This window comes from Saccostrea cucullata, unplaced genomic scaffold (genome assembly GCF_032062105.1).
Source record: "Saccostrea cucullata isolate Sc308-1 unplaced genomic scaffold, CSIRO_AGI_Scuc_v1 ctg202, whole genome shotgun sequence".
In the NCBI taxonomy this organism is placed as follows: domain Eukaryota; kingdom Metazoa; phylum Mollusca; class Bivalvia; order Ostreida; family Ostreidae; genus Saccostrea; species Saccostrea cuccullata.
Window position 1 is genome coordinate 8364 of NW_026927292.1, and position 27708 is coordinate 36071.

General features: G+C 31.4%; 1 protein-coding gene across 1 annotated transcript; it reads right to left on the reverse strand.

Annotated features, from left to right (window-relative positions):
- Window positions 1-3059: 3059 nt before the first annotated feature.
- Window positions 3060-27708, reverse strand: LOC134273962 (caspase-8-like). The gene is made up of 6 exons (XM_062756191.1): window positions 27654-27708; window positions 19540-19584; window positions 17747-17818; window positions 16646-16945; window positions 7777-7948; window positions 3060-3182 (listed from the first exon to the last, which is right to left on the reverse strand). The coding sequence occupies exons 2-6, from the start codon at window positions 19556-19558 to the stop codon at window positions 3080-3082; spliced, it is 666 nt and encodes a 221-aa protein (XP_062612175.1). The 5' UTR covers window positions 19559-19584; window positions 27654-27708; the 3' UTR covers window positions 3060-3079.

The window sequence follows — 27708 nt, forward strand, 5'->3', positions numbered from 1 at the left end:
ATTGAACTGATTTTGTTTCTTCCGATTAACATAAGGAATATAACAATTTTTCTGCTTTGATATTATCAGAAATAATCTTTGAATATATCATAGAAATTGTGTGAAGAGAATGAAGCTGATCTTCTTCAAGTGGAAACTCACGAAGAAGAAAATAATTGGATTATCGAAACTTTTCTTTCAAAATCGAATCATGGTAAGAGGGCTTTTTTTTACTACTTTATCGAAATCATTAGACCTGTGTTTATCTCATATATGTGGGGGATACTGCCCATTGGATTAAAGTATGATTTATTCACCGGTAGATGCTTTATTAATAGAGCTTAGGTTTTGACATAATCCCTTGCTTCAACTTCAAGATTTTATTCATCTAAACTTTTATTTATTTAAAAAAAATGCCCCTATACAATGAATACATTAAAAAGACTCTAATTTGTCAAAGAAGTGTGTGTCTTATCTTATCAAGAAACCTGTACTGGCGTCTTGAAGACAGATGTTGATCTTATAGTCTCATTATGAGGGGTTGAAACAGGCCTATTAGGTTAAAGTTAGATTCATAACCTGATTTATTTGTGAATAGTTTTAAATTTCTTTTGACTTGAAATATAGAGAAATCCCTTTGTAATCGAAAGGATGTGTGTTCTATACCCGTCCTCTATTTAAGTCTTTAAAACATTGATATCAGCTGTTTCTTCTTCAAACACTCGACATAATGACGAGAGAAAGTTGAGCCTTTTAAGGTTTGATTTCTTAAAAATCGAGGTCCATTGTCATGATACCCATCTTGTTCCCCGATTTGAACCTAGGTAAAAGAACAGCTATATTTTGTTATTGTCCCTTAAATCTTGGTAATGTGAGACGACCAAATTAGGCAATTTGTTGTTTTTTGGCTGAATAATATATCATCAATGATGGATATGGAGATTACAAACAGTACTCAATACCAATGTCCTTAAACCAATACAAAGTAGGAGCAGAGCAAACACGGATATCCTAACAATAAGAGTTGGTATCAGGTGTCATGGAGAAGTGAACATCCCCTGACGACCGGTAACACCTGCCCTGTGCTTCTTGTCATTACCGTGACATAACGAAAATATCGGTTGTCAACTAAGTCTATGAATCGTGGACAAACGGTTATAATGAAAAATATCAGTCAGCATTTGACTCGATAATAAATTTTATTTGCTGACCAGGTCATTGTATCGTCCACAGAACTTACAAATTGATAGATAATTCTATTGATATCCTTGTTTTATCAGCTTCTTTGTCAATGATTTACATCGTTTTTATTTTTTTTCTTACGTAGAACATCCTCTTGCATAACGAATCAACCAAGATATATGAACTCCGTATGCAGATGATGAAGGTCAATTGCTTTATTAGCAAGGAAAGTTGACGTTAGAAAAGTTATAGTCAAAGCGTTGCAAAAAGAATATCTTTACCTCTTTATCATTTCGAAGTAAAAACGATAGACTTCTACAGTCACTCAACCACATTATTCGATTTCTTAATATTTTTTAACAAAACATCGTTTCATGCATGATGAGAATTAAGATTTCTTTTGTGATGACATGAAGGTTGTTTTTTTGTCAAAAAAGAGTTAATTATTCCATTTTTTGTACCAGGTTTTTCACTAATGTAGAAAGATATGTATAAACTACAAATAAATAAAACCAAAATTATGACAATAAAAACTTTGCATAAACATTGGAATGTGAAAAAAAATTATCACAGCTGTGTAAAACCCATTTTTGGTTGGTAAGCAGTTAATATATTGTAAGCTTGGGTAATAATGAATGATTTGAATAAAAACATTCATGAAATATCAAATTCTCATTTTCCCAATTATAAATACCATGTGTCTAATAACGTCACATGTCTTGATGTTGAATTGAAATATAAATTGTAAATAATCTAATTCTTGGGTCATCATTTGGTTTTTTTTTTAATTTTCAGATGAATGTCTTCAGTATTGTTGCGGAGTTTGGATTAAAGCGCCAAATATAGAAAAAGAAAATTTCTACCCCCTTTCAAAAGTGAAATGTCTTTTGTCAACTTTAAAAAACTATGGTCCAATAACTTTCCTTTTACACATTGTGCCATATTTTGCCTAGACGGACTTTTGGATTATGATACCTGTAATGCCAAACTTGCATTTATTTGTGAAAAAGAACTATCATTTGATTAGGTTCATCATGTAAGAAAAATTATGTTTTTTCTTAAATATTCTTTTGCTATAGACTTTCTATAGTACTGCTGAGATATGACTGAAATATTGCCAAATCAGCTTTAGATAATAAAGATTTATAAATCACGAGGGTTGATTCAAAAGTTTGTGGAATTTCTACGTATTTTATTAATGTATTAGTTAAAGTAATTGGAAATAAGAAATAACAAAGGGCCACTTACTGAATTTATTTTAATAAATAAAAATTAATTTCATTATACTGTCTATTGTAAACGATCCTCTTAAAAAAATTATGTCCAAATACATCTACTTGTATCTCACTTTCATTCACAATGGTCGCACAGAAAGAACGTATGTGAAATCTGCTTAAAAATGATAATGATTTTCAATATATATAATGATATGATTACAAATGATTTGTTAAGTAGGACTTGTGGTTTTGCATTTTTTAGTCTTTACTGAAACTGAAATTAAATATATACACATTAGTGTTTTATTAAATATCAAGATTTAATAGAAATTTATAGATTTAATATCTAGAACAGGGGTTCCTGTATATGAGAAGAATAAAATATGTACATTATCAGATAAACTTACAGTATTTTGATACAGTTAACCGGTTTATCCGTCTGAATGTCCTAAAACCTCGCAGTTAACCGATTATCAATTCTGTATTCGATTGGCATGCGTAATATAAATATGATAACATCTTTTTACAGAAAAGACAGACCTTTTGCATCGTAATTTATGCTAAGCTTAATTAAAATCTGTTAACAAAAGCTATATTTCCTTATTAATCACGTAATCATGTGTAAATAAAATACATTTGAATTAATGTCTTTTTTTTCTTTCTTGGAATACACCATTTGAAAATCAGTCACATTTTTCAAGTCAAAAGTACAGATGTTTGCGCAAGGTACTGATTACAAGTGGCATTTGTCCACGTTCTGATACCTCACTCGATACCAAAGTAAGGATGTCCAAAAGGTGTGTACTGAAAGAAAGAAAATCTCATGAAAAATTATGTCTGCAATGCTGATAGTTTAAGTGCTTTTTTTGTGAAACATATTTTTAACATATATTTTCACATCCAGTTTTAATTGATATGAAGAAAACGTAAAGTTGTACGTAATTTCAAATATCTTTTTTTTTTATTTATGTTGGATATGAGTTATGCATTGCAAAGAACTATATGCGGTATACTGCATATCTTTGCCCCCTCAAAGTCAAATTTTTGAAAATTTCTTGAAATTTGCTGAATTTTATAAATTGTATAAGAAATATAAATTTACAGAATATATAGTAGTTTCAAGTAGTTTATTGACAATTTTTGTTTTTATGACATCACAAACTAGCCCGATTTTACATTATTTTCAGAAAGAGGACAAAATGGACAGAATTTCAACGATTTTACGCAGAACAGTTAAGGCAACATTTTCTATAAAAACTCACGGAATACGATACATATACTGTTTAACAGTTTTATTTTTCAGCAAGACACTCTAGTTAAAATAGCTATTTGTGATCTTGAAGAGTATGTCCATCGCTTTTCACATCGGTATTTTTTGTCATCATGTGACCCCCTGAAGTCACGTGGGCTCCGATTTTAGGTCAAAAAATAAAATGTCAAATCTAACCAAAAAGTGCAAGGGCAAGACAAACAAAAAAATTAACTGCACAATGTTTTATGTTGTCTCTATGTATCTATACTTTCTCAAAAGTGATGCTCATTCAGTTAGTTTTCCGATATTTATTAGTAATTCAGCTAAAACAGACAGTAATGTATGAAAAATAGGATATTTTCCTAATTCCATCACGAATTATAAATTAACTAAAGGATTACAAAGAAATGAGCATCACTTTTTGAAAACTATACAATAAAATAAATAATTTAAAATAAAAACCTACTTTTTAGATTGTCGCCTTGCCCTCGCACTTTTTGATTAAAAATTGAAATGTTGGAAGAGTCAATCTAATTATAGTTTTCAAACGCATCACTGACCAAGCATGGGAGATAACTCTTGAGTACTTGATATATAGTTTGTTTACCTAATAAATTTTAAATAAATATACATGCGGACAGGGATGGACTCTTTTTTTCTACTTAACCAAACGGTATCCATAAAATCCTTGACATTTCTTTCTTTTCTGTGTATTCGTTCTCCATACATTGTATACATTTATTGTCCTTCAAACCTCCCGCATTTCCTCAATGATGCGTATTTATACACGTAGTATTACACACAAATAGGTATAAATATTGCCGATATATCTATGTAGAACACAAATGGTTAATCAAAATATAGTCTTCATTAATAATTAATTAGATGTCTATTCCCCTCTCTCACTACTGTACGCATAGGCGTCGGAACCAGGGTGGGGTTGGGGGATGGGGGGGGCTTAGCCTCCCTACTAATTTGCAAATTATAGTAAGCATTGGAATTTACCTTTTATTTTGGCTTAGCCCCCCCCCCTTTCAACCAGCCCCCTTTCATTTTGCTTCCGACGCCTATTGTACACACACTTGTGTTAATATTTTTTTTTTCTTTCTGCATACGATGTCATGTTCTACTATAGTATGATCGCTTTCAATCAGACCGCTTACTGTTAATTAAGGGATATAAACTAAGTTATAAGTTTAAGGTACTAATTAGAAAGAATTGGGGTATACTCCTGTATCTATTAAGGGGGCAGCTATTTTATTTTGAGGCTGAGGGACTGGCAGATTTTAATAATAAATAATTGCAGATCACTGATCTCCCCCTCCCACGAATCAGAGTTTTCTTTTTTTTTTTTTTCTTTTTTTTTAACATTTTTCTTTTTTTTGCATGTAGGATTTTCAATGAAGAGGAAAATAAATAAATAATCTGTCCTTCATCTCATTGATCGGAAATAAATATTAATTTGTCCTTCATTGACATTAAAATGAAAAAAAATCTGACTTAGAAAAACTCGCCTGCTCCCCTCCCCCTTCCCTCAGAACAAATGGTGGTCCCCTATCCTATTTTGAATAAATAAGGGGGATCTATAGTCTCCTGTTTTTGGTAATATTATAAAAAATAAATGAACAAAATGCACATGCTGGAAATAAGATCTTGATGATCATTAGTACCCTCCACACAAAATAGTAAGAAAGTTAAGATTTTCAAATCTTAATGGTATTTTCAACATCTGTACAGTAAATATATGAAAAAGTCAAATTATTATTTATCTAGAAAATTTATTTAATAAACATTTCTTTTCAAATCCAATGACAGACTGTAGGAATGCTGGGCAGGTAAAAATCCATCACTTCATGTTCTTGTGTAAAAAATGAATTCTGAAAATATGAGAAAATCAGGAAATACTATCATTGAAAGTAATTTGTGTTTCAAAAAAGATGAATTAAAAAAATGCATTGAAACATTTAACATAGAATTTATATACATGTTTTCAATTCTTCCGTTAGTTTTATCATCAAAACTTTGTATGGTTTATAGCTAATATTGAGCATACCATTTTCCTTAAATGATGGATTAACTTGCTGCCTGTATGAATCCATTTGTCCATCATCTGGGAATAGCTAGGCCTACAACACAATATATATGCAGTTATATGCTATGAGATTACTAAATATACATTGTATAATAAAATGGCATTACATTTGACAAAACAACCTTTGCTACATTGTATATGGTAGTGAATTTATGCAGCAATGCTATTCATATAAATGAAAAAAAATGTGTTACAAAACTTCTCTGGGAAAGTGAAACCTCTGACATTTACAATAGTTATTGATAGAATATTTTCTAGTTTCTCCTTTACCAAAATAAAAAAAAATAATATGTAAGCACATGCAAACTTTAAAAATGTGAAATGCTTTAGAAGTATACATACCCTGTGGAGAAAAGATGCATTTTTTTATTTATTCATTCTTTAAGCCTGAAACTCTTGACAGCTACAATGATAAAAGTATTATATAAATATATCGTAGTAGTATTATATAAATATTTTTAATTTACAGTCATCTAATTTAACAAAAAATGAATATTTTTTTTTAATTAATTTAGAAATTCTAGAAAATTACAACCATGGATCTGAAGTGGGGCTTTTATGTTTTCAACACAATTATACATATTTTTTTTTTTTTAAATTGTGTAGCATATTTGTATGTCAAAATACATCATTGTTTGTTTAGGCCTAGTCACTAGTGAATCATTGACTGAAACAATGAAAACATCTCATTTAATTTTTATTAGTTTAAATTTGTGTTACTGATGATCTCCATTATTACACATATTTTCTCAAAGAAAATGAGCTAATTGACAGGAACTCAGTACATTTGTAGTGCAATTAATTTTTAATAATTCTAAAAAGTGTGGAACTTTGTAGGGGGGGGTACACACAAGGCACTGCATAATTACAGTTTTTCACTGACTGCGCTAATACATTTAAATGAACATGAACACACTCGGGTTTTTTAGGTTAACAAAAGCATGTCTACATATTGTAGATCTACACGATGTACCTACATATGCATATACATACCTGGCCTGGAATTACAGTGCGGTGATGGATCTACGGAGCTGGTGCAAATCGTCTCAGTTTTCTGCTATTTTCCGAAATAATGTCCTAATATTCTCGAAAAATGGAGAAGCAATGCCTTGTCTCTTATTTTATCCCTATTTTCTTAAAAGATTGTGTGGTTACTGCAATTAAATCCACTGCTAATCTGTACTGCGTAGCATTAGAATGTATACAGCGCAAGTTTGCTCAAGAACAATATTTACATATTTCATTGATATTATCATTCCACATTTACAAATTTTATGAAAATATTGAGCCTGATCAGACCTGCGCTCGGTGACTTTAGCTCGACGTAATATTTACATTTTTCTGTAGAAATCATGGCAATTTTAAATTTACGTCATTTTCGTTATGTTATTTCAAACATATGACGTCATTCCTTATGGAAAACATTCAGTGCTTTGAAGTCAGGATAAATCACCCTGTTTAAGAACATTATAAAATATTTTTCTATCAAAGTTTGATTTTGGGGTCAAATATTGGTTATTTAAGGAATGAAGCTTATTTCAACTTATGTTATAAGATATAACATAACTTGGGGCAGTTTACGCTTTATAAACCGCAAAGCGGTTTATAAAAATGCGTGAATTGCCAAAAAGTTATGTTATATCGTATAACATAAGTTTAAATAAGCTTCATTCTTCATAATGTAATTTCAATGTAGACAATGAGTCAATTTTTTTCCGCTTTTTTCCTTCGGAAAAAGGCTTCAAATATAGCATATTTTAAAAGTTAACGTCCAGCGGAGTAAAAATCTTTTGACATAACTCATTGTGACGTAGGTAAGTTATGTTTTACAAAATGGATAAAACCATTTATCCAATCAAATGACGTGTTACAACTTAAATTAAATTATTACCGAATAAAGTTCTTTCAGTAATATTTGAATTTATCCAGTAAAGCATAATTCATCAAAGTTAAGAATATGACTTCTCAAAAGGAACAAATAAATCTTAATTACCTCATCTATACCCAAGTGCTTTCTACTTTTTATCTATTTAATCGTTCAATAGATAACTTACTTTTTGTAGTTTTCAGCGAAGTGTTTGACGAACGATTGGATAAACCAGCTACCGAGAATCTCATTCCTATATGAGTAATAGCCGGGCATTGTTGAGAGAGCTAACAACATGTCAGCTTCGTTAGGTACATATTTAATCCCATCAGCTACATAGTCCCGTTGACTTCGCACCACTGTAGTAAATTTCAAATGTTCTTTAAACATGTTCAAAGAAAATATATGTTGAAATAGTATACGTAGTTATATTGATAACTAATTTTAGGTCACTATTTTACTAAGGTGATTTGTTACTATCTGTTTTCGTCCGTCATTGTCACTGTCACTGTCAATCTGTTTGTCCGATTGTAGTAAGCATTGAGAAATTTACCAGAATATAAACATGCAGTCCCATGTTCATGGGTTCTAGTGATAAGGAGGGACTATATAGATTAAATAGTGAAAATGCAGTAATTCTTTGTAAATCTTCCCTTCTGCTCCTTGGGATTATACAAAAAAGTTCATGTAAAGTTATGATGAGAAGTGATGTTTCTTCAAAAATTGTTAATTTTCGGGCTCTCGGTTAATGGTTCAGGTGGAAGAGTAGGGCTTTATTGTCTATAAAATGGAAACGCATTACTACTCTGAACCTCATCTTATTTGCACCTTGGTTTTAAATAAGCTAACTGCAAATATTGCTATGATGAAGAAGCGTGTCTCTTCCAAAATAAACTATCTGGGTCAGGGGTACCATAAAGGGCGGGGACTTTTATCATATTCAGAAAAAAAATTGTTTTGAAATCTGCCTCTTTTTATAAATCATAACCCTTCGCAGCACAGTTAAACAATGTAAGGTTACAAATATCGGCGATTTTTTCTTAAGATAAATAACAAAATACTTTATTCAGATGGGCGATTCTTTTAGGACTTAACTGATATAAAAAATGTAATGTGGTTTAAATCTACAAGTTGGAAACATTTAGATTTTTTTTTTATTAAGACTTGATACCTAATGTCGATGTCAAATAATTTTAGCAATTACACTTGCAGTTTAGAGGTTGACTATAAATTCCAATATTGCAAGGGCATAACCAAGTTAAAATTAAAGTTTAAATTATAATCCTTTTCAACACTACATGTAGTTTGTGAACTTAAATACTGTAAATGTATTATATTTGGCGTGTACGATATTTGGCAGAAATTGATTTTGAACAGGTTAGCGTAGATTTGATTTGGCGCTTTTCTTTCTTTTCGTATACATGAGTAGAGCGTCTGCTCTAGAGTCGCGAAGTAAGGAGTCAATCCTTACGTCGCGGGTTGGAATCCCACTGTGGGACGTGGAAACCGGTCATTCGGATGAGACCGTTTAAACCGAGGTCCCGTGTCGCAGTAGGTGCTAGCACGAAAAAAAATCCCTCCCTGTTCAATGGCCCTGAGTGCCGAGTATAGGACAAAATTTGCAGCTCTCCACCGGCAAGTGGTGGCGTCTCCATTTGAGTGAAAAATTCTCGAAAGGGACGTTAAACAATATATAATCAATCAATCATCGTAAACATGAGTATATGTGCAAGACATTTAGCGTTGTTTTTGAATTAGCGAACGTCTCTTTCCGCTAAAGGCGCTAAAAAAATACACAGCCAAATGTAATGCGTTTACAGTAGATTTTTTTTTTCTAAATTGCTAAAATTTAGTTTGTTGGACGGTAGGTTGAATATTTAGCTGGTCAGCTACATTGAATATAGCTATAATTAATTTATTTGCACGAGGTCACGAGGTTCGCAGCACTTTTCAAATATTTTAATGCTTCTTGAGTTTATTTGTAAAAACTTGACATGATACATTGAGGCTATGCCCTTGCAATAAATCGATTTATTAGAGCCCTTCCATTACGCAGTACAGTTAAGGTGCACAATGGAAATATCAACACTGTTTTGTAATAATTTAATTCTGGTTGTAACGCTGTATTAGATTGGATAAAAAATTATTTTATATCGTATAAAATGAAATTCGTCAAAAACTTATCAATCCGCCTAACGTTACGTTCAAATTTTGTACAAATTGAAGTCATTTTGTTAGAACAATCTCCTTTTTTTCTTACATCAAATTAATGAAAATTAAATTATAAGCAATGAATTCAATAGCTACCCATTAATACGGTATAAACTTGGTTGGAACAGTTTACGCTTTTTTTATAAACCGCTTCGCGGTTTATAAAGCGTAAACTGTCCCAACCCAGTTTACACCGTATAAAATGGGTAGCCATTAAATTCATTCCTTAAATGAAAAATGTATACATAATGGGGATGGCGATTATTTTTAATACATTATTTATATCGGATAATTGTAATCATGGTTAATAACTATATACTGAGGACGATTAGATTTTATATTTAGACTTGTCACGTGATGCGGCGGTCACGGGATTTTAACACATTTACTTGAAGTATTGGTGTTACCTATAAATGCCACTAGTGCAAGGGCATAACCAACTTAAAATTCCAAGTTTAGTATATAATTTTTTTCAACACGCATTGTAGTTTCTGAAAAGTGCTGCGATCCTATCTAAATTCTGCAATTTCATTGTTAAAATTATATTTGTATGACCGAATGCTGTATTTTTTGCCGGTCAACGGCCTGAAATATTGCTATAATTAAATTATTGTTAAGATTTCATCAGGATCGCATCACTTTTCAGATACCTTAATACTTCTAGAGTTGAATTTTAAAAGCTTACTATGATCCTATGAGGGTATGCCCTTGCACTAGGTCGATTTATTAAGACCCCTAACGTTACCCTCCGGTGTTTTTGCATACGACTGTACGGCCGTGTCAATTAAATATGTAATATACAGAAAATGTATGAATCCGAGTTAATGGCTTATAGAATATCTATAAATAATATTTCATTTAATTATAGTATATATTTTTCGTTGGAAATATATTACTTGATCTGCCTCTCACTTCATAGAAACTACGTCACGTTTTACGAAATGACGTCACAGTGACAAGTGAAAATCGATCAGTGACTTCTTTATAACTTGTTATGTGGGATTTAACTAAGAACAAAACAGGTTGCTGTAGTAATTTTTTATGTAGTTTTATGATTTATTACAGGTTAAATTAGCAAATCACCTCATTTTGTGGTATTTTAAAAAAGTTTTGTATGACGTATTTTTGTATGATGTCATACTTAAGTTTTCCCGTACAAATTAGGCCCCGCCTCCTTGTTCTAACCTTAACTGTGCTGCGTATTTTTTCAATGAATGTGCGTACAAACACACGACGGTATCACTTTTCTGGAGAAGTAACGGACAGTTTATAAATAAAAAACTAAAACAGACATCGCATCCAAGTTAACGGCCTTTAATTTAATTGCAAATAGTATTTCATTTGAGAACTATATCTTTTTGTCGTTCTACAAAAACGGAGGGCTTTTCGATCCCTTAAAATAAAGAATCTTAAAAGCAAAATTAATATTACACAGTAAAAAAAAATCATATAACACAATATCGCAAAAGTTCTTTTGAGATCAATACTTGTTGGAAACATAACATTTCTCTTTGTACATCAGCGTCTACTCAAAGAGACATAACTCTTTCGTGATTATTAAACACATACGAAAATGTACTGTTTTTCAATCCACTAAAACTCCTATAAGGGGTTAAAAATTGACCCCACGGCCCATAATTTTTAACCTGTACTCTTTATGTTTGATATAATACCAAAATTAGTTTGAAAATTGATTGATAATTTAAAAAGATACAGAGAAAAAGCTGTTTTCTGTACTAACCCCTAAAATCCTTTCTTTTTTAGGGATTTTTTCTTTTCATGACCTTACCCTACCCTTACAATGCTTGAAGCAATATTTATATTAAATTTCACGGGAATTGCTTGCCCACTTCTTGATATAATGGAACAAACATGATTTTAATTTCAACGTAGAAATCTCCATAGGCTATTTTAAGGGACTGAGAAAACCGGAAGTACTTTTCAGATGCATACCAAACTTGAAACATAGATAGCATATAAGGTTCCAAACAGGTGGGTAGAGGGAGATAACTCCTGCAAATTTTTTTTTTAAATACTTAAAAATAGAATAATTCAGGTCTCTAAAACTCCTATAAGGGGTCAAAAAGTGACCCCACTGACCATATTTTTTAAATTGTGCTTTTTATGCTTAACTCAAATCTGAAAACTGTTTGAAAATTCATTGAGAAATAAAAGAAATAACAGGCAAAGGTCTGTTTTTAATGTTTGCCCCTTAAAACCCCTAATTTTCCTGATTTTAATTTTCCGAGTATTTTCAGGTAGGAACATTATTCAAGGTCATTCTAAACTGAAAATTTCACAAGAAAATTTTCACTACTTTAAGAGAAAACTTGCCATGCGTAATTTCAAATTAACATAGAATTCCCATAGACAATTTTCAAAGACTATAAAACCGGAAGTTCTGCTCTGATTGATGTGAAACTTTCATGATATGCTCTACTGAATAGTTCAAACATATTTCAATGCTCAGAATAATTTTTTAATTGTGACTTTAAAAAATTTCATTCCCCTTTTTTCGATGTTTGAAGTCTTGTATCTTGTAAAGTATCTGTGGTAAAAAGTTACGTACGCGCACTTATTTATTAGATAAGGTCTCTTAGAATTCATATCATAAATTTGAGAGTCTAGACACTAAAATTAAAATTTTTTCGGCTTCTTTAGTAATTTCAGTTTTCCTTCGGTAGAAACAGGAAGTGACGTATCCGGAAAACCAAAACATTACACGCAAGAGACATTTGCATTTTCTTTAAGATGGTTATAATATATGATGTACATCTTGAAAGGTTATTCTTAAATCTTTGACAGAAAAGTGTTCAGAATAATAATAATAAAAAAGACGAAAACAATAGGTCTTTTCGACAAAAGTCGAAAATCCCTAATAAAAGATATTTTTCATTGTACAAAATATGACTTGAACGGCATCTCACTGAGTACAAACTGTGTCATTTTTTGCGAGATGCCGTCACATTGACAAGTGCATTGCGATCGATGAATCGTTTATATACTGGTGTGTGGGATTTAACAAACGACAAAACTGCATGTAATAGAAAGTTTGTATGTAGTATTCAGCTATCCAGCGGTTTAAAAAAGCAAATAATTTCATTTTATGGTATTTTAAAGACCTTATATTATGTGTGACGTCATAGTAAACATTCGAAGTACAAATTAGGCCTCGCCTCCTTATTTTAATCTTAACTGTGCTGCATTTTCCAAAATGTTGAAATATGTGGACCAAGGGTTAGATGTTCTTATGAGGTGGGGCACTTCTAACTATTACTGAATTTTATTTATTATAGTTTAAATGCACTTTTATTCTTCCCTGCCCATGGAAAAATCGAATTTTCTATTTTTTTTTTATCACATTTTCACATTTTTGCATTTCATTAGTTGTTTCGAAATATGTTAGTTCCACCGGAAACAAAGACTGAAAATTCCGGTTATGAGACAAAAACAACATAATTTTAATTTGCAAGAAAAAAAAATTACTTCCGGTGACGTTATTTATTGTGCTCAAAATGAGAGGTTATCATAGCGAGATCTCAGAGAGGGTAAGGGAATAAGAAACCAAACTTATACGAGTAATAATTTTTAATAAGCAGGTAAAAGATAAAGGGATAAATACTACAGGCGTCACTTCTGTTCGTAACAGGAAATGATAATAGAAATAGAAAAGAGCTAGATATGATGTGTCTAAAATTGCCCTTCAAAATGAATATCCAAATCTTTTTATATAAAGTATTAATTTGCATGGTTTAACATTTGTCCGTATTGGTAATTTTCAATTTGATCAAATGCCATTTTTTTTATAGAAAAATGACATTTTAAAGTTTAAGTTTCGCGCAATTTTATCATATGATATATAAAACTGCTTATTTTGTCCTTTTTTCAGGAAATATTCACTGCAAAGTAGAACAAATTTAATATTTTTACTAAAGATTTCCCAATAGAAAAACAAGTCAAGAAAAAAGCCTATCTTTGTCTTGTTTGGTTATGTTGCAAACATAGCATAATTTCTCATACTATTTCAACCCTCTACGTGCATATTAATATATAAAATAGTATTAGAATTCTCTTCAATGAAATATATTCTACAAAAAAGAATCAATTATGAATATCATTCTAAAATGTTGATTTTAAGGTGGACAAAATGACCCATCATAGAAAGTCCTTCAACTTTTCGTTTTTAATCTTTTTTTATCATTTTATTGTATCTAATTAGTAGTTTTGAAATATGTCATTCTCATCCGAAACGAAAACGAGAACTTCCAGTTTTAAGAGGAAAACAACATAATTTTAGTATTTTACATTCGAATAAATATTTTTACAGAAAAAAAATTGAATCGAATTCTATACATGTTTATTAAACTGCAAATGTCCAGAGCTAAGTCAAATATCTTTGTTAAATTCACTTCCGGTCATGTGATTTTGAAAAACTTTATGTGCAAGTGGTATGCATTTATTTGAAAAAAAGTGTGTTTCTTTCGTTAATGTTACGTAAACGTGCATACTGCTTGGGCTGTAACAATATACGCCATTTGAAAGTTAACAGTTAGTTTTATCATTTATTCCATAATTGCACTTGTTTTCCATGTAGATTTTCTATGTTTTCCATACTTTGTATCCATAATAGATAGTTTTGTAGAAGTTTTCCCAGCGAAAATGTCCTTTATTGGACTTTTAAAAGAAGTACTGACTTTCACAGTTGACGGTTTACTTGAAATTTAAACTTGCATCATGTAGGGAGGTACGGAGTTGCTTATAGATAAGAACACCTTTCAAGTGGTCAATGGTATTGCCACTTATGTTCTTATGTTATTAAGTGCACTAGCATGGAAGCCGGGAAGTTGAGGATAGGGTTGCTGTCGTTTTCTTTAGGGACAACTTATTGACACTTTGAAATAACACGTTATTTGGTTGAATTAAATTTTGAGCTAAAAATTTATATCTTGAAAGAGCTTCCCTACATTGTTCTAGTGTAAAAGTAAGCTGTCAACTGTAAAAGTCAGCTCTACTCTTAAAAAGTTCATTAGTTCTATATTCACACCATAGATGTGCATGAAATTGAGATGTCAAACCTTCACCACTGCAGTACATTAATTACCTACGCTTTCACAGAGAGTAGAATAAAACTGTCTAGCTGTACTTACATCCGTCAGAATAGCTAATTAACCTCTGTATGTAACACTTTTTTTTCGTTTATGGTCGACCGGTCACGGTAGCCTAGTGGTGGAGCGTTCGCTTCGTGATCGGCAGGCCCGGGTTCGATTATCGATCGCGGCGCCGCGTCATACCTAAGACGTAAACATAGGTATTCTCGAGAGGGACGTTAAACAAAATACAATCAATCAATCGTTTATGGTCGATATTTTTGACAATGAAATTTGTAGCAGTATTCTGTTTGATTTAGAGAAGTATACACCGTCCTCATAAGTTTAATATTGTATGAAATAATAGTTAAAAAGACAGCATAAGTTTTTTTTCTGTTTAATAGATGTCAAATTTAGACTTTACCTTGATGGATAGAATGTAATTTAATCAAAAGCAAGGCCTCAATTTGGAAACATGGCACTGGAGTGGGATCTCCCCAAACGGAACCTATCACTCTACAGCAAATCATTTTGGGAACGCAACACAGTTAAGGTTACAAAAAGGAGGCGGAGCTTAAATTGTATGGGAAAACTTGACTATGACATCATACACAATATATGACATACAACATTTTTTTTAAAATACCACAAATGAATTGATTAGCTAATTTAACCAGTAAGAAATCAGCAAACTACATAAAAACTTACTACAGCGTGCTGTTTTGTGGTTAGTTAAATCCCACATAGCAAGTTATCAAGAAGTCACTGATCGCATTACACTTTTCAATATGACGTCATTTCTTACAACGTGACGTAGTTTGTATACAGTGAGAGACAGATCATGTAATATTTTCTCAACAAAAAATGTAATCTCTAATTAAATAAAATATTATTTACAGATATTCTATAGGCCAATAACTTGAATTTAATGTCTTCTTCACTATTTTATTAATATATGTTCTGTACATTACGTATTTAATTGACACTGCCGTATATTTGTATGCAAGTACCTCGGAGGGTAATGTGAGGGGTCTTAATAAATCGATCTAGTGCAAGGGCATACACTCTATGGATCAAAGTAAGCATTTACATTTCAACTCTAGAACTATCAAGGTATCTGAAAAGTGCTGCGATTCTGATGAAATCTTAAAAACAATTTAATGATATCAATATTTTATGTCGCTGAGCAGCAAAAAATATAGTATTCGGTCATACAGATATAATTTTATAAGTGAAATTGCAGAATTTAGACAGGATCGCAGCACCTTTTAGAAACTAGAATGCGTGTTGAAAATATTTATATACTAAATTTGGAAATTTAACTTGGTTATGTCCTTGCACTAGTGATATTTATATGTAACATCAATACTGCATGTCAATGTGCTACAATCGCGTGACTGCCGTATCACGTTACTAGTTTAAATATAGAATATAATCGTCCTCAATATGTAGTTATTATTCATAATTACAATTATCCTATATAAATTATTTACTTAAAATAATCGCCATCCCGATTACGAATACATTTTAAATACAAAATTTAGTCGATATTTCCATTGCGCACCTTAACTGTACTGCGAAGTAAGGTTCGAAAATGAGACTTCCGTCTTAGCTAGTTTACTCTTCCTATATTTTTGGGGAATGACTCTAGGGCGAGACTCTTCCTTACTGTGTGTGTTGGGGGGGGGGGGGGGCTGAAGAGCAAGTCGTCCGGGGGAACTATCATTGTTTGGTTCTTTACCTGAATTATGAACTTACTGATATGATCATCATCACCCTGACAAGCTTGAACTAAAAACAGCTTGGGTTTTCCAGCCAAACTTTTGCAATGAGTGCCTATGAATAGGTTGATAACATCACGAATTTGTATCTCCTTCCGATCTATTCCATAAACAGCATTCTCTGAGCCATGGGCTAATATGCAGCATACAAATGCATCAGACTCACTATGGTCCCTTGATGACATTTCTCGTATTACATCAAATATTTCATGGGACTCCAAGTCTCTTTTCATTGAAATATTAAAATAAACGTCGTGGAATATCTTTGTAAGTTTCTCTAAAAAAAAAACAAAAGAAAGAAAACATCATAATAATGCCGTCTGTAAAAAAGCAGTTTTGCGGCATGGACGATGGTTGTTGCTGACGCTGTCTTTTGTCTTTTCTCTTATTTTATCCAATATACATTTTCATTTCGTATATCAATTCAAAGGTAAAGTACATTTTCTCATGATCATATTTCTTCAAAAATCAAAGTGAGAAATAATGGAAAGGCTAGAATGAGATTTCGCTAAATTCGCTGGAATTCGGCAATTGAAGAAATGTATGTACATAATATAAATATGTTTACCTCTCTACTCTCTCACTTTCATCTCAAGTTCATTCGTTACCTTTATCCTATAGAGAAGTTTTCTTTTTCAGAAAAAAAATTAAATTTTAGACTTACACTTTAGTTTTAAAATGCCAAGCAAATAAACATGTGTTATTTTCATCGTCTTAGGTCTGTGGCCCTCAAGTTAGCAAGGTTTTAAATTTTCAGGTTTTGTTTAATAAAGGTTTTCAGTTTGTTTAACTTTTTAATCGCTTCTTGAAGTTATATAATACAAAGAAATAAATGAGAATACGAGTATATCCAACAAAGACCATGCTGAAAAGTCCATATAAACAATACAAAGCGTGAACATCGGAAAACTGGGACCTTTAAAAAAAGGTGAGATCTGCCTCTGTAAAAGTGTATCCCCTCTCATTCAGTCACACTAGCACATAGGTAAGAAAAACTTCACAAATTTTTCATATGATATATTTATTTTGAGAATATGTATGCTTAAGAATTAATATCAAATTGAATTCATAATATTACCTGCGTCTGAATCACTTCCTTTTCGTTTATTCGAACCTCCATAATTTACATTGTTGATGATAATAGCATCACCTAAAGCAGGCAAAAATATGAATTTTAGAATTGATAATTTGCTTTTCTTTAATTTCCTGACTTAGACTCAATTCATATTTATGTGCATTATAATCTGTATGTGTTTTTTTCTTAATATATGAATATAGATATAATAGTATTAATTCCTTTACAATTTTTTACTATACAAATATGGACTCAATGTAGGCAATATGCATCTATAATGACCTAGGGTGACAGATGTTGACCGAAGATACATGGAGTATATCGAACGAAGGCGATATACTCCATGTATCTGAGGTCAATATCTGTCACCCTGGGTCATTATAAATGCATAATTATTGACCGTGCATTGAGTCCATATTTATTATATTATATAAATAATATTTTTCCATATTTATTAGTACAATGTATATCTTCTTAATGTTTACAGAGATAGTATTAACCATGAATAAGTTGAATGTAGATATTTCAGAATTTATTGAATGTTACTCAAAGAACTTGTTTTGCCAATAAATTGTAACCCATATCATGATAATAACGCAAGATACCTATCTCCGAATAACACGGAGTACCCCCTCCCCAAGATTGAGAATCGCACTCTTTTACACTTGCAGAAGAAATTATATGCACTGACAAAATATAAATACCTATGTCTTCTACGATAAGATACAATTACACATGGCATGCTTGTCTTTATTTTCTTTAGTCTCCGTAATCGCGTAAACAGCGTCAAAACTCTGCTCACCGGGTGGATAAGTCTATTCAACCAAGAAATGGTATGTGCTAAGTATTCCCGAAAAATGTTCACAGAAATCCTTGTAAATTGTTTTGTATTCTCAGCCTCTGAGTTCTTCACTATATCTTTTAAATTTTTCTCACCTACAACTTGCAAACTTGCGAACTTCCATGTTTGTCTAAAGCGAAAGAGAAAACGAGGCAGCTCGTGTGAGTCATTATTCGCTTTCAGCGGTCGTTATTTAAAAGTAATTACTTCGTATTGACCAATCAGATTACCGGATTTCACAAAGTTATATAATATTGACTAGTAACAATTAATTAATGACTTGTATTAGTTTGTTAAGTTAATGAAAACGTTACATGTAATGTACAATATACATGTAGCACATAAAATGGAAAATAACAACAATTACTAATGTTTTTCTTTCACATTTATGTAAACTTTTTATGAATAAAAAAAATACAATCATGTTTTTTTCTTCTGAATTTTTGCCAAACTTCTATATTTAAATGCGTCCATTTGCAAAATTTCGATATTAACAAGTATCTATATACTGCTTTACATGTACATGTATATAAATCAAAAAGATAAGTCTAATAAAATTACGTAGCACTATAAAGAATAAATAAAAGAGGTTTAAACTACATCATGTACATGTATATGTATTCTGTATTATCATGCAGACATTAAAAAGGAATTCTTAATACAGCAGATTTAATAGTTTTCATGTAACACTGTGTGAAAACTATATAAATAGCATCAAAATGCACTAAAATCCGATTTCTTATCTTTTTTTTCTTTTTGAAATGTAATTTTCTTTAGTTAAATGGAAACACTATTCGTGTATCAAATTATTATAGCCAAAGTTTACATTATCATTTATTATGTAATTTATATGTATTCCAGTTAACTTGGGTTAACTGTGGCTAACATAATATAAATATTTTTTTCAGAAATGCAGCTGAGTAATCAAACTTTAATTTACTTAGATCATTCTTACCCCTGGGTATATTTTTCATTCTGTAGCGATCAGAGAAAGCACCTTCTACAATGTGTATATAACCACTTATAATCGAGTGCATTGACCCCTAATTCAAGAAGGATACAGAAGTGAAAGACTTTTCCGTAAAAGTAAATAAACAAGTTAATCGGATTAAAGACTATAACATACCAGGATGTTTATCTATCTACGGACATCAATCCAGGAACAACAACTAAACATTATCAAAGTTTACATTAAAGTTATACTAACTTTTGCCTAATACAAGGACACTGACCACCAGTTTACAAAAACTCATATTTAGATTATAAATTGTTTTGTCGAATTTCCAGGATTTAGACCCATTTATTGAATAACTTGTTTATCATATATGTAAATGAGCATTATGTATTGTACATTATAAAAATGCGTTCTAACTTTATCAGACATTCTTTACTCTAGCTTACTCTCTCGCTCTCATCTGGGCCGACTTCTCAGAGCCAGGCTCCTCGGAGCAACGTTCTAGGAGGGATCGCGAGGCACTATACGATCGCAAGCCATTTATGTATTGTACATTATTAATATGATCTACGGCGATCTTCGATATCTTTGCTCTAAACCACTTTACGAACATTGTTTGTATTCTTTGATAATTTCACTACAGTACTGTTAAATAAACTCTTAGAAAAGACTTTTTCCGTGTCATTGGTTCACAAGTTGCGGATAAGAGATTGGTACCCCAAAGCGTAACAGACTGACGTACAGACAGACGGACATCCCGTTTATTATTTACACTCCCGCTTTTCAAATGAGAGATATAATAATGATTACTGATGTATGGAAGCGTAAAGTATCTACACTTGTGTTATATTTTGTATATCGTCTTATATTTTATTGTCTTATCAAGTCATATTAGACTAAATGTTGATAAGACAATAAAATTTAATAATAAAAATAAATAACAATAACAATAAAAAATATATAATACAACAAGTGAAAGATCTTAACGCATCCGTACTAACGAATTAATTATTTGATAGAGGACAAAATCAATCAAAATGGTTTTAAAACGTGTGACCACTATTGAATTTACACGCACCTATTGAACAAATGATTATACAAACTTTCTTAAAGTTTTTTTTTTCATGTCTTGCGAAAAGACGTTGGATTTACTATCCATATTTGTAGTGTAGGCAGGGCAAAGAAATTAGTTCTATTTCATATTTTTCTACATGTAAGCAAGTTTTAAGTAAATATGTTATGAAAGATCCTTTAAGTCTTCTTCTTTTTCATGTAGACATTCTAATTTCTAAAAATTAGAAAACTGTTAAATTTGCAGACTCTTTCAATAATAAATACGCAGCACTGTTAAGGCTTACTACGAGAAATCAACGGAAAACAGAAGTGCAAAAAAGGGCATTGTTTTTAAAACTGAATTTATTTTTATTCAGGTGTTCTATTATCAGAGAACTTGAATAGCATAGTACAACCTACTCTGTACTGTATGGAGTTTAGTCCCATAGATGGACAGTCACGTGGTGAATACATTGTAGGTACACGGAATGAAAGTCAATAACAGATTTCAATATCGTAAGGGCACACCCTAGTTGAAATCAAAAATTCAAGCTATTAATTGTTTCGGCATATTTTTTACTTTCTGGAAAGTGCTGCTGCTTTGAATAGATTCCGCGTTTTAATACTTAAAATTTCAAGTAAATAGGCCAATGTCGAAATATGTTTGACTTTTACCAAATAGTTTGTGTACTTATAAAGTCGTGCTCTCGATTCAAAGAAAGCAGCAGCACTTTTCAAGTTAAGAAACATATCCTCTATTTATACTCAAAATACTCAAAACATGGTCAAGATTTATTTAGTGTATGCCCTTGCCAAAGAGCGATTTAATGAGGCACCTCAATGTAAAATATACCTAACCTGGACATAAAAACACGACAGAATTATCTAAATACATTCATGCTCTCGATTTAAAGAAAGCAGCAGCACTTTTCAAGTTAAGAAACATATCCTCTATTTATATTCAAAACATGGTCAAGATTTATTTAGTGTATGCCCTGGCGAAGGAGCGATTTAATGAGGCACCTCGATGTAAAATATACCTAACCTGGACATAAAAACACGACAGAATTATCTAAATACATTCTCTCAATAGTTAATGAATAATCGCACTTAACAAATGATATACATTGGTATTATTAGCCTATTAAAAACCTGTAAATAATATTCTGTTTTATCATTAAACGTATTTTTCATTGTTAAAAAATTCCCAAATCTGCCTCTAACAGCACATGAAATACGTAATTTTTACCAAAATGACGTCATGATTGACAAGTTCATCGAGATCAGTGATTTGTTTAAAACCAACTGTATGGAATTTAACTAGCGACTTGCGACTTTTGTTAATGTATTGATAAGTTTTATTGTTGTTTATTATGCCAATACAGTTTAAAGTTGCAAATTATTTAGTTTTCGAGTAATATGAGGAATGCATAAAAGTCATATTTTTAGTGTGACGTCACAATTAACTTTTCCCGTATAAATTAGGCCCCGCCCCTTTTTTCTTGCCTTAACATTGCTACGTAAAAATACAAATGAGTTCTGGAATGAAAGGATTATCACTTGAGAACATTTTTATAACAGTTTTTATAGATGTTTAGGACAAAAAAGGCGTTGTAGCTTTCAGCGCATTTAAGGATATCCGATTCTCAGCCAGGAAGGATAACTCCAAACATTAATGTTGAAATCCATCAAAATGAAGCTTGAAATTGATTTTTTTTTCTCCTGCAACAATTTTCATTTTATCCATCTTTATAGAATTCAAGGTTTTTGGAAGTCTTACAGTAGCTGGAACGTTATTGTTGACAACTTACACGAACGATCACGTTACACGAACGATTCCGCACGATTAACGCACGATTAAACCTGTTACACGAACGATCTTTCACGTTCACGATTCTACACGTTACACGATCTTACACGATTGTTAACGCAAACGCACGATTCTTCACTCAAAATAGTTCAAAATATTTAGGAATCAATATTTTCAAAACGAAATACAGCTTAATACTTATTTAAGATTTCAAAGAATTATCAATATTATTTCATAGACTTTGAATAAAAAAAAAACGGAAAATGATATTTCTGAAACTAAATATAATTATGCAAAACTTAATATTTTAGATTAAAAATAATTATTTCTAAGGTAATTCTCCGATATAAAAAAAAAATCCGGATTTTGTTCTTTCTATTAGACGATGTACATGTCTGTGGGTCGTATAATTTGATTGAATTGGATATCATGATATGCAGAAAGGGGGATACGATTGAATAAAAATTGCAGCATGGAATGACTTAAATTATAATAAGAATTTTATCCTTATGTTTCCAATGATTCAATGTCTGATAAACTTGCCAATTATTCAACTTTTTTATTTGCAGAAATTTAAAATTAATTAATTACAAAAAGGTTCAAGAGATAAACACATATAATCTGAACTCCCGAAAATCATGCCGTGTCCATGTATATTTGTCGACTAATTAGTTATGTTAGCATTGAGAAATGTTTATTTCTTTGTAAAAAAAAAAAAAAAAAATATTTTCAATGAATTGATTTCAAGATTATCTTGAAGACAAAAAGAAGTAAATAATAATTAAAATCATATTTTTCAAAAAAGGCGTTAAAGATCTAAGTACAGTTTATCACAATATTGATCGCGCTATTTGACGATGACTTAATATTGTACGACTTACTATATTGCTTGTTTACGGGCGATAATTAGTTCGTTCTGCATTTTATTATGTAAATTGCGCTTTTTCATTTTATTTGGATTTTAATTAATAAATGAAGAAAAACAAATATGGGAAATGCTTATTTTACAAATAACATTCCGATAAAAACTTACAAAACGAAATTTACACGATTCTAAACGCACGATCCCGCACGATTAAAAACGCACACGATTGAGTCTGATACACGAACGATCTTGCACGTTAAACGAACGATCACTCACGATACACGAACGATTCTACACGATTGGTTTGTCAACAATAACGTTCCAGCCACTGTAGAATAATAAAAGGAAAAAAAATAATACGGGTATAGAGAAATAAGATTTTCTTATAAAAGTATGTATAAAAATCATGACTATTTCTCCGAATGCCTGTCTACCTTAACTTGATTTATCTGTTCCAGGGTTAAAATGAACGTAAGATGGCTTAAAAATATTTATTCAATTCTATAGTTGCATATTTATGCCATTACGGATGTAGAAAGGCTTTATGATGCTAATCATATGCCACATGATGCCTTTGTTTCTTGGGTATCATCTTCTTGGTTGTAGAAATACATTGATCGAGTCAACGTTCAGTCATCAAATATCTATAAAAACATTTTTTTTAATTTTTGATTCCATAAAAAAAACAGCAGTAATTTGGATTCTGTATGAAAATGGAACTGATTTTATGTCCTCAATTCATCTTATGCAAGCCAAATGCATGAACTGTAAAGAATGAGTGAAAGACAGTTCAATGTTAGTCCTGCAGCTTTATTTATTTTTTACCTCCTTAAAACACTACAAAACATACTTTGAATATTGTCATTTATTAATGACGAAGATAACTACTAGGGAGATCCCAGACAAAGGTACAGTAACTTATTGAGCACCTAATATCACGATTAAGATCTCCAGAGAGTCTAAACAAGACACGATCATTGATAAATGTACTTATATATACAATGGACATTAATTGTTCGATGCATGTTTAATTTCAGTTCAATGTAGTTTCAAATGCACAACTATAATATTAAAAAAAAACTTTGAAAATTTCACAAATATTGGGGTTCAATTATTAGTCCATTTCAAAATATTATCCATTATTAACAAATTACAGACTTGTCCGAATCACTGCCTTGAAGCTTTTTTTTTTTATTTTAACATGATATTTTAAATGGGAAGCATTAAAAAAAAACTACAGGTATTGTGAGCAATGAGCTCACTAAATGAAACCCCCGCCTCCCATATAAACCACCATATACAGGTGATGAATGTATATTGATACATAAGTAAGTGAAGATGACGATTAAAAAGGTAAAATTACCAAGTTTAGCATAAAACATGGTTGTTAGATAAATAATCATTAACGTCCTTTTCTAGCAAAATATCCAAATATATTTCCAATCATTTTATTAATTGACTCCCTGTGTTTTGATTGAACGAGAACAAGTTTAAGAAAACGTTTACACATCGATAAATTTTTCAATCTGAACTCTTTTCTTGACCAAGCTTCTAGGTTATCGTATAAACAATGAAAGCATTTAGTTCTGGTCTGTTTTTGCTAAAGTATGAAAACAAGAAACTTCAAATTTAATTAGATAAAAGAAAACTGGCGACACACAGGACTGACCAGCTGACGGTCGCCATGAAAATGTCCATGCCATTGTCAGATCATTGGTGTGAATTTTAAAAATCGCTGATGTCATATTCTCGACGTACAAAATATGAAGCAAATCAAATCAGTTTGTATCGTAGTCTGAAAAATCTGACGTTCTCCAGGCTTCTTTAACGATTTTACATGCCAGGAACCAAACATATCAAATATCAAATTCTTAAAAACGTTAGATATTTCGGACTATTTGGATCGTTATGATAGGGAAAAGAAACGTACTTCAAACTCTTGCCTAATTATCATCAAATTCATATTATTACTTTCTTTATTCTTCCTCAATCATTGAACAAGCCAGTGCAAATCATCGTCAGTCTGTAACTTTCTCTCTGAGCGTTGTCGTTAATGTCAACATCAGCAGGCACGTAGCATCGTTTTTGAAAGTGGGGGGGCCAACCAGAGAATTTTTTTTTTCACTTACCTGAAAAAGTTAACAAGCAAAAAAAAAAAAAAAAAATAAACTGTTTAAATTTAAATTAAAAAAAATTGAGGAAAGTGGAAAAACCGGGTTGGGGGGGGGGGGGGGGGGGGGGGGGGGTTATGGCTTTTTCAAAGCCAACTTACTATCACTTCCAATTTTTCCCCTACAATCCTTGATATCACTATGCTATGGTAAAAAGTGGGGGGGGGGCAACCAACCTTTCAATGAACATTTACTATAGTAAAGGTTATAATGGGAAAAAAAGTGAGGGCGCCAGGCCCCCCCTGCCACCCCCCCCCCTGGCCCCCCCTGTTGCTACGTCCCTGGACATGGCCATGGTCAAGGACGAACTATTACATGTATGAAGTAACTCGTACGGAGCATTGTTAAGGCTGAAAAAAGGAGACGGGCCTAATTTATACGGAAAAAATTATTGTGACGTCACACAAAAATATGACTTTAATGTATTTCTCATAATACCAGAAAATGAAATAATTTTCAACTTTAAATTGTATTAGCATAATAAACAACAATAAAACTTATCAATGCATTAAAAAAATCGCTAGTTAAATCCCATAAAGCAGGTTATAAACAAATAACTGATCTCGTTGAACTTGTCAATCATGACGTCATTTTGGTAGAAATGACGTACTTCATGTGCTGTGAGAGACAGATTGAGGATTTTTTTAACAATGACAACTTTGTTTAATTATAAAACAGAATATCATTTAAATTTGAGTGCGATTATTCATTAACTATCGGGAGAATGTGTTTAAATAATTTTGTCGTATTTTTATGTTCAGGTTAAGTATATTTAACATCGATGTGCCTCATTAAATTGTTCTTTCGCAAGGGCATACACTAAATAAATCTTAACAATTTTTTTTTCTTTAACTTGAAAAGTGCTGCTGCTCTCGTTAAATGAAGAGCGTGACTTTGCAAGTACACAAAATATTTGGTAAAAGTTAAACATATTTCGACATGGGCCTATTTACCTGAAATTTTAACTATCAAAACGCGAATTCTATTCAAAGCAGCAACACTTTCCAGAAAGTACAAAGTATACAGACACAATTAATAGCTTGAATTTTAATTTAAAATAGGGTTTGCCCTTGCGATATTGAAATTTGTTAATGACCTACATTCCGTACAGGTACTATGCATTCATCACGTGACTGTCCATCGATGTGACCAAACGTCATACAGTACAGAGTAAGTTATACTATCCTATTTCTATAAGTATTTAAGTTCTGTGGTAATAAAACAACTGAATGAAAAAAAAATAAGTTCAGTTTTAAAAACCATTCCCGTTTTTGCACTTCTATTTTCTGTTGATTTAGTAAGCCTTAACAGCGCTGCGTAATTACGATATTTCTTGACTTACCAGGTTATCAGCATTCGGTAAGTGTTTATAAGTTTATTTATTTATTTATTGTTTTGACAATTTAAGTTGAACTCTTTCGAATTTCATCTCCATTTCGTTCCTTCGCGGTTCCTTCGCTGTATAAAGTATTCCTAAGCCGTACAGAAATAGCTTAACGGTTTGTATGAAGCCTCAAAGAGAAATAATTTAAATAATTTTAAAAATTCTTACTGGTAATTTGAATTAAAAGAATTAAACATTAAATTAACACTAATTAAACAACACTCTTGTTTTTTTTTTCACAAACTTAATATTAGAGTGCATCGCACTTTTATTTTGATTGTAAGTTAAATGTCAAGAGATTTCACATCGAAATTTTTTTAAAAAATTCTGTTCTTAATAATCCTATAATAAAACAGAATGATGTATTAGACTCTGTGATATCGTTTACTTCAAGTTCACTGCATATATCGTATCGATATAAGGTCACAACAAGAGTTTCCTGAATACAAATACTAGGTCTGCAAAGATTGGTACCCATGGGAATTTCAATAGATTGTATGAAGATCTGGTCTCCAAAATACATGGATATTGTCAATCTTTGAATTGTGCCAGCTCTTTTAACAAAATGGATGTTGATTTCTTCGGTGTGTCTGTTACGTTTTAGATGTATATCTGTTTGTTTTTGTTATTGAAAACAATGTATAGATATAAATACCAAATAGACTTTATGTGTCTATTTAGTCATTTTCAGTTTTAAAAAAATAATTTTATTATTATTATTGACACTTTAGTATACACTCGTGATTTAACTTTATATCTATACTACAATGTCAGCATATGTTTATGAAACTTGACATGTACATTAACATTGTAATACTATATCATAATTACTTGTAAAGGGTCCAAAGCCAGAGTGGCGAACATGGTACTTAGAACACCCGGAGGA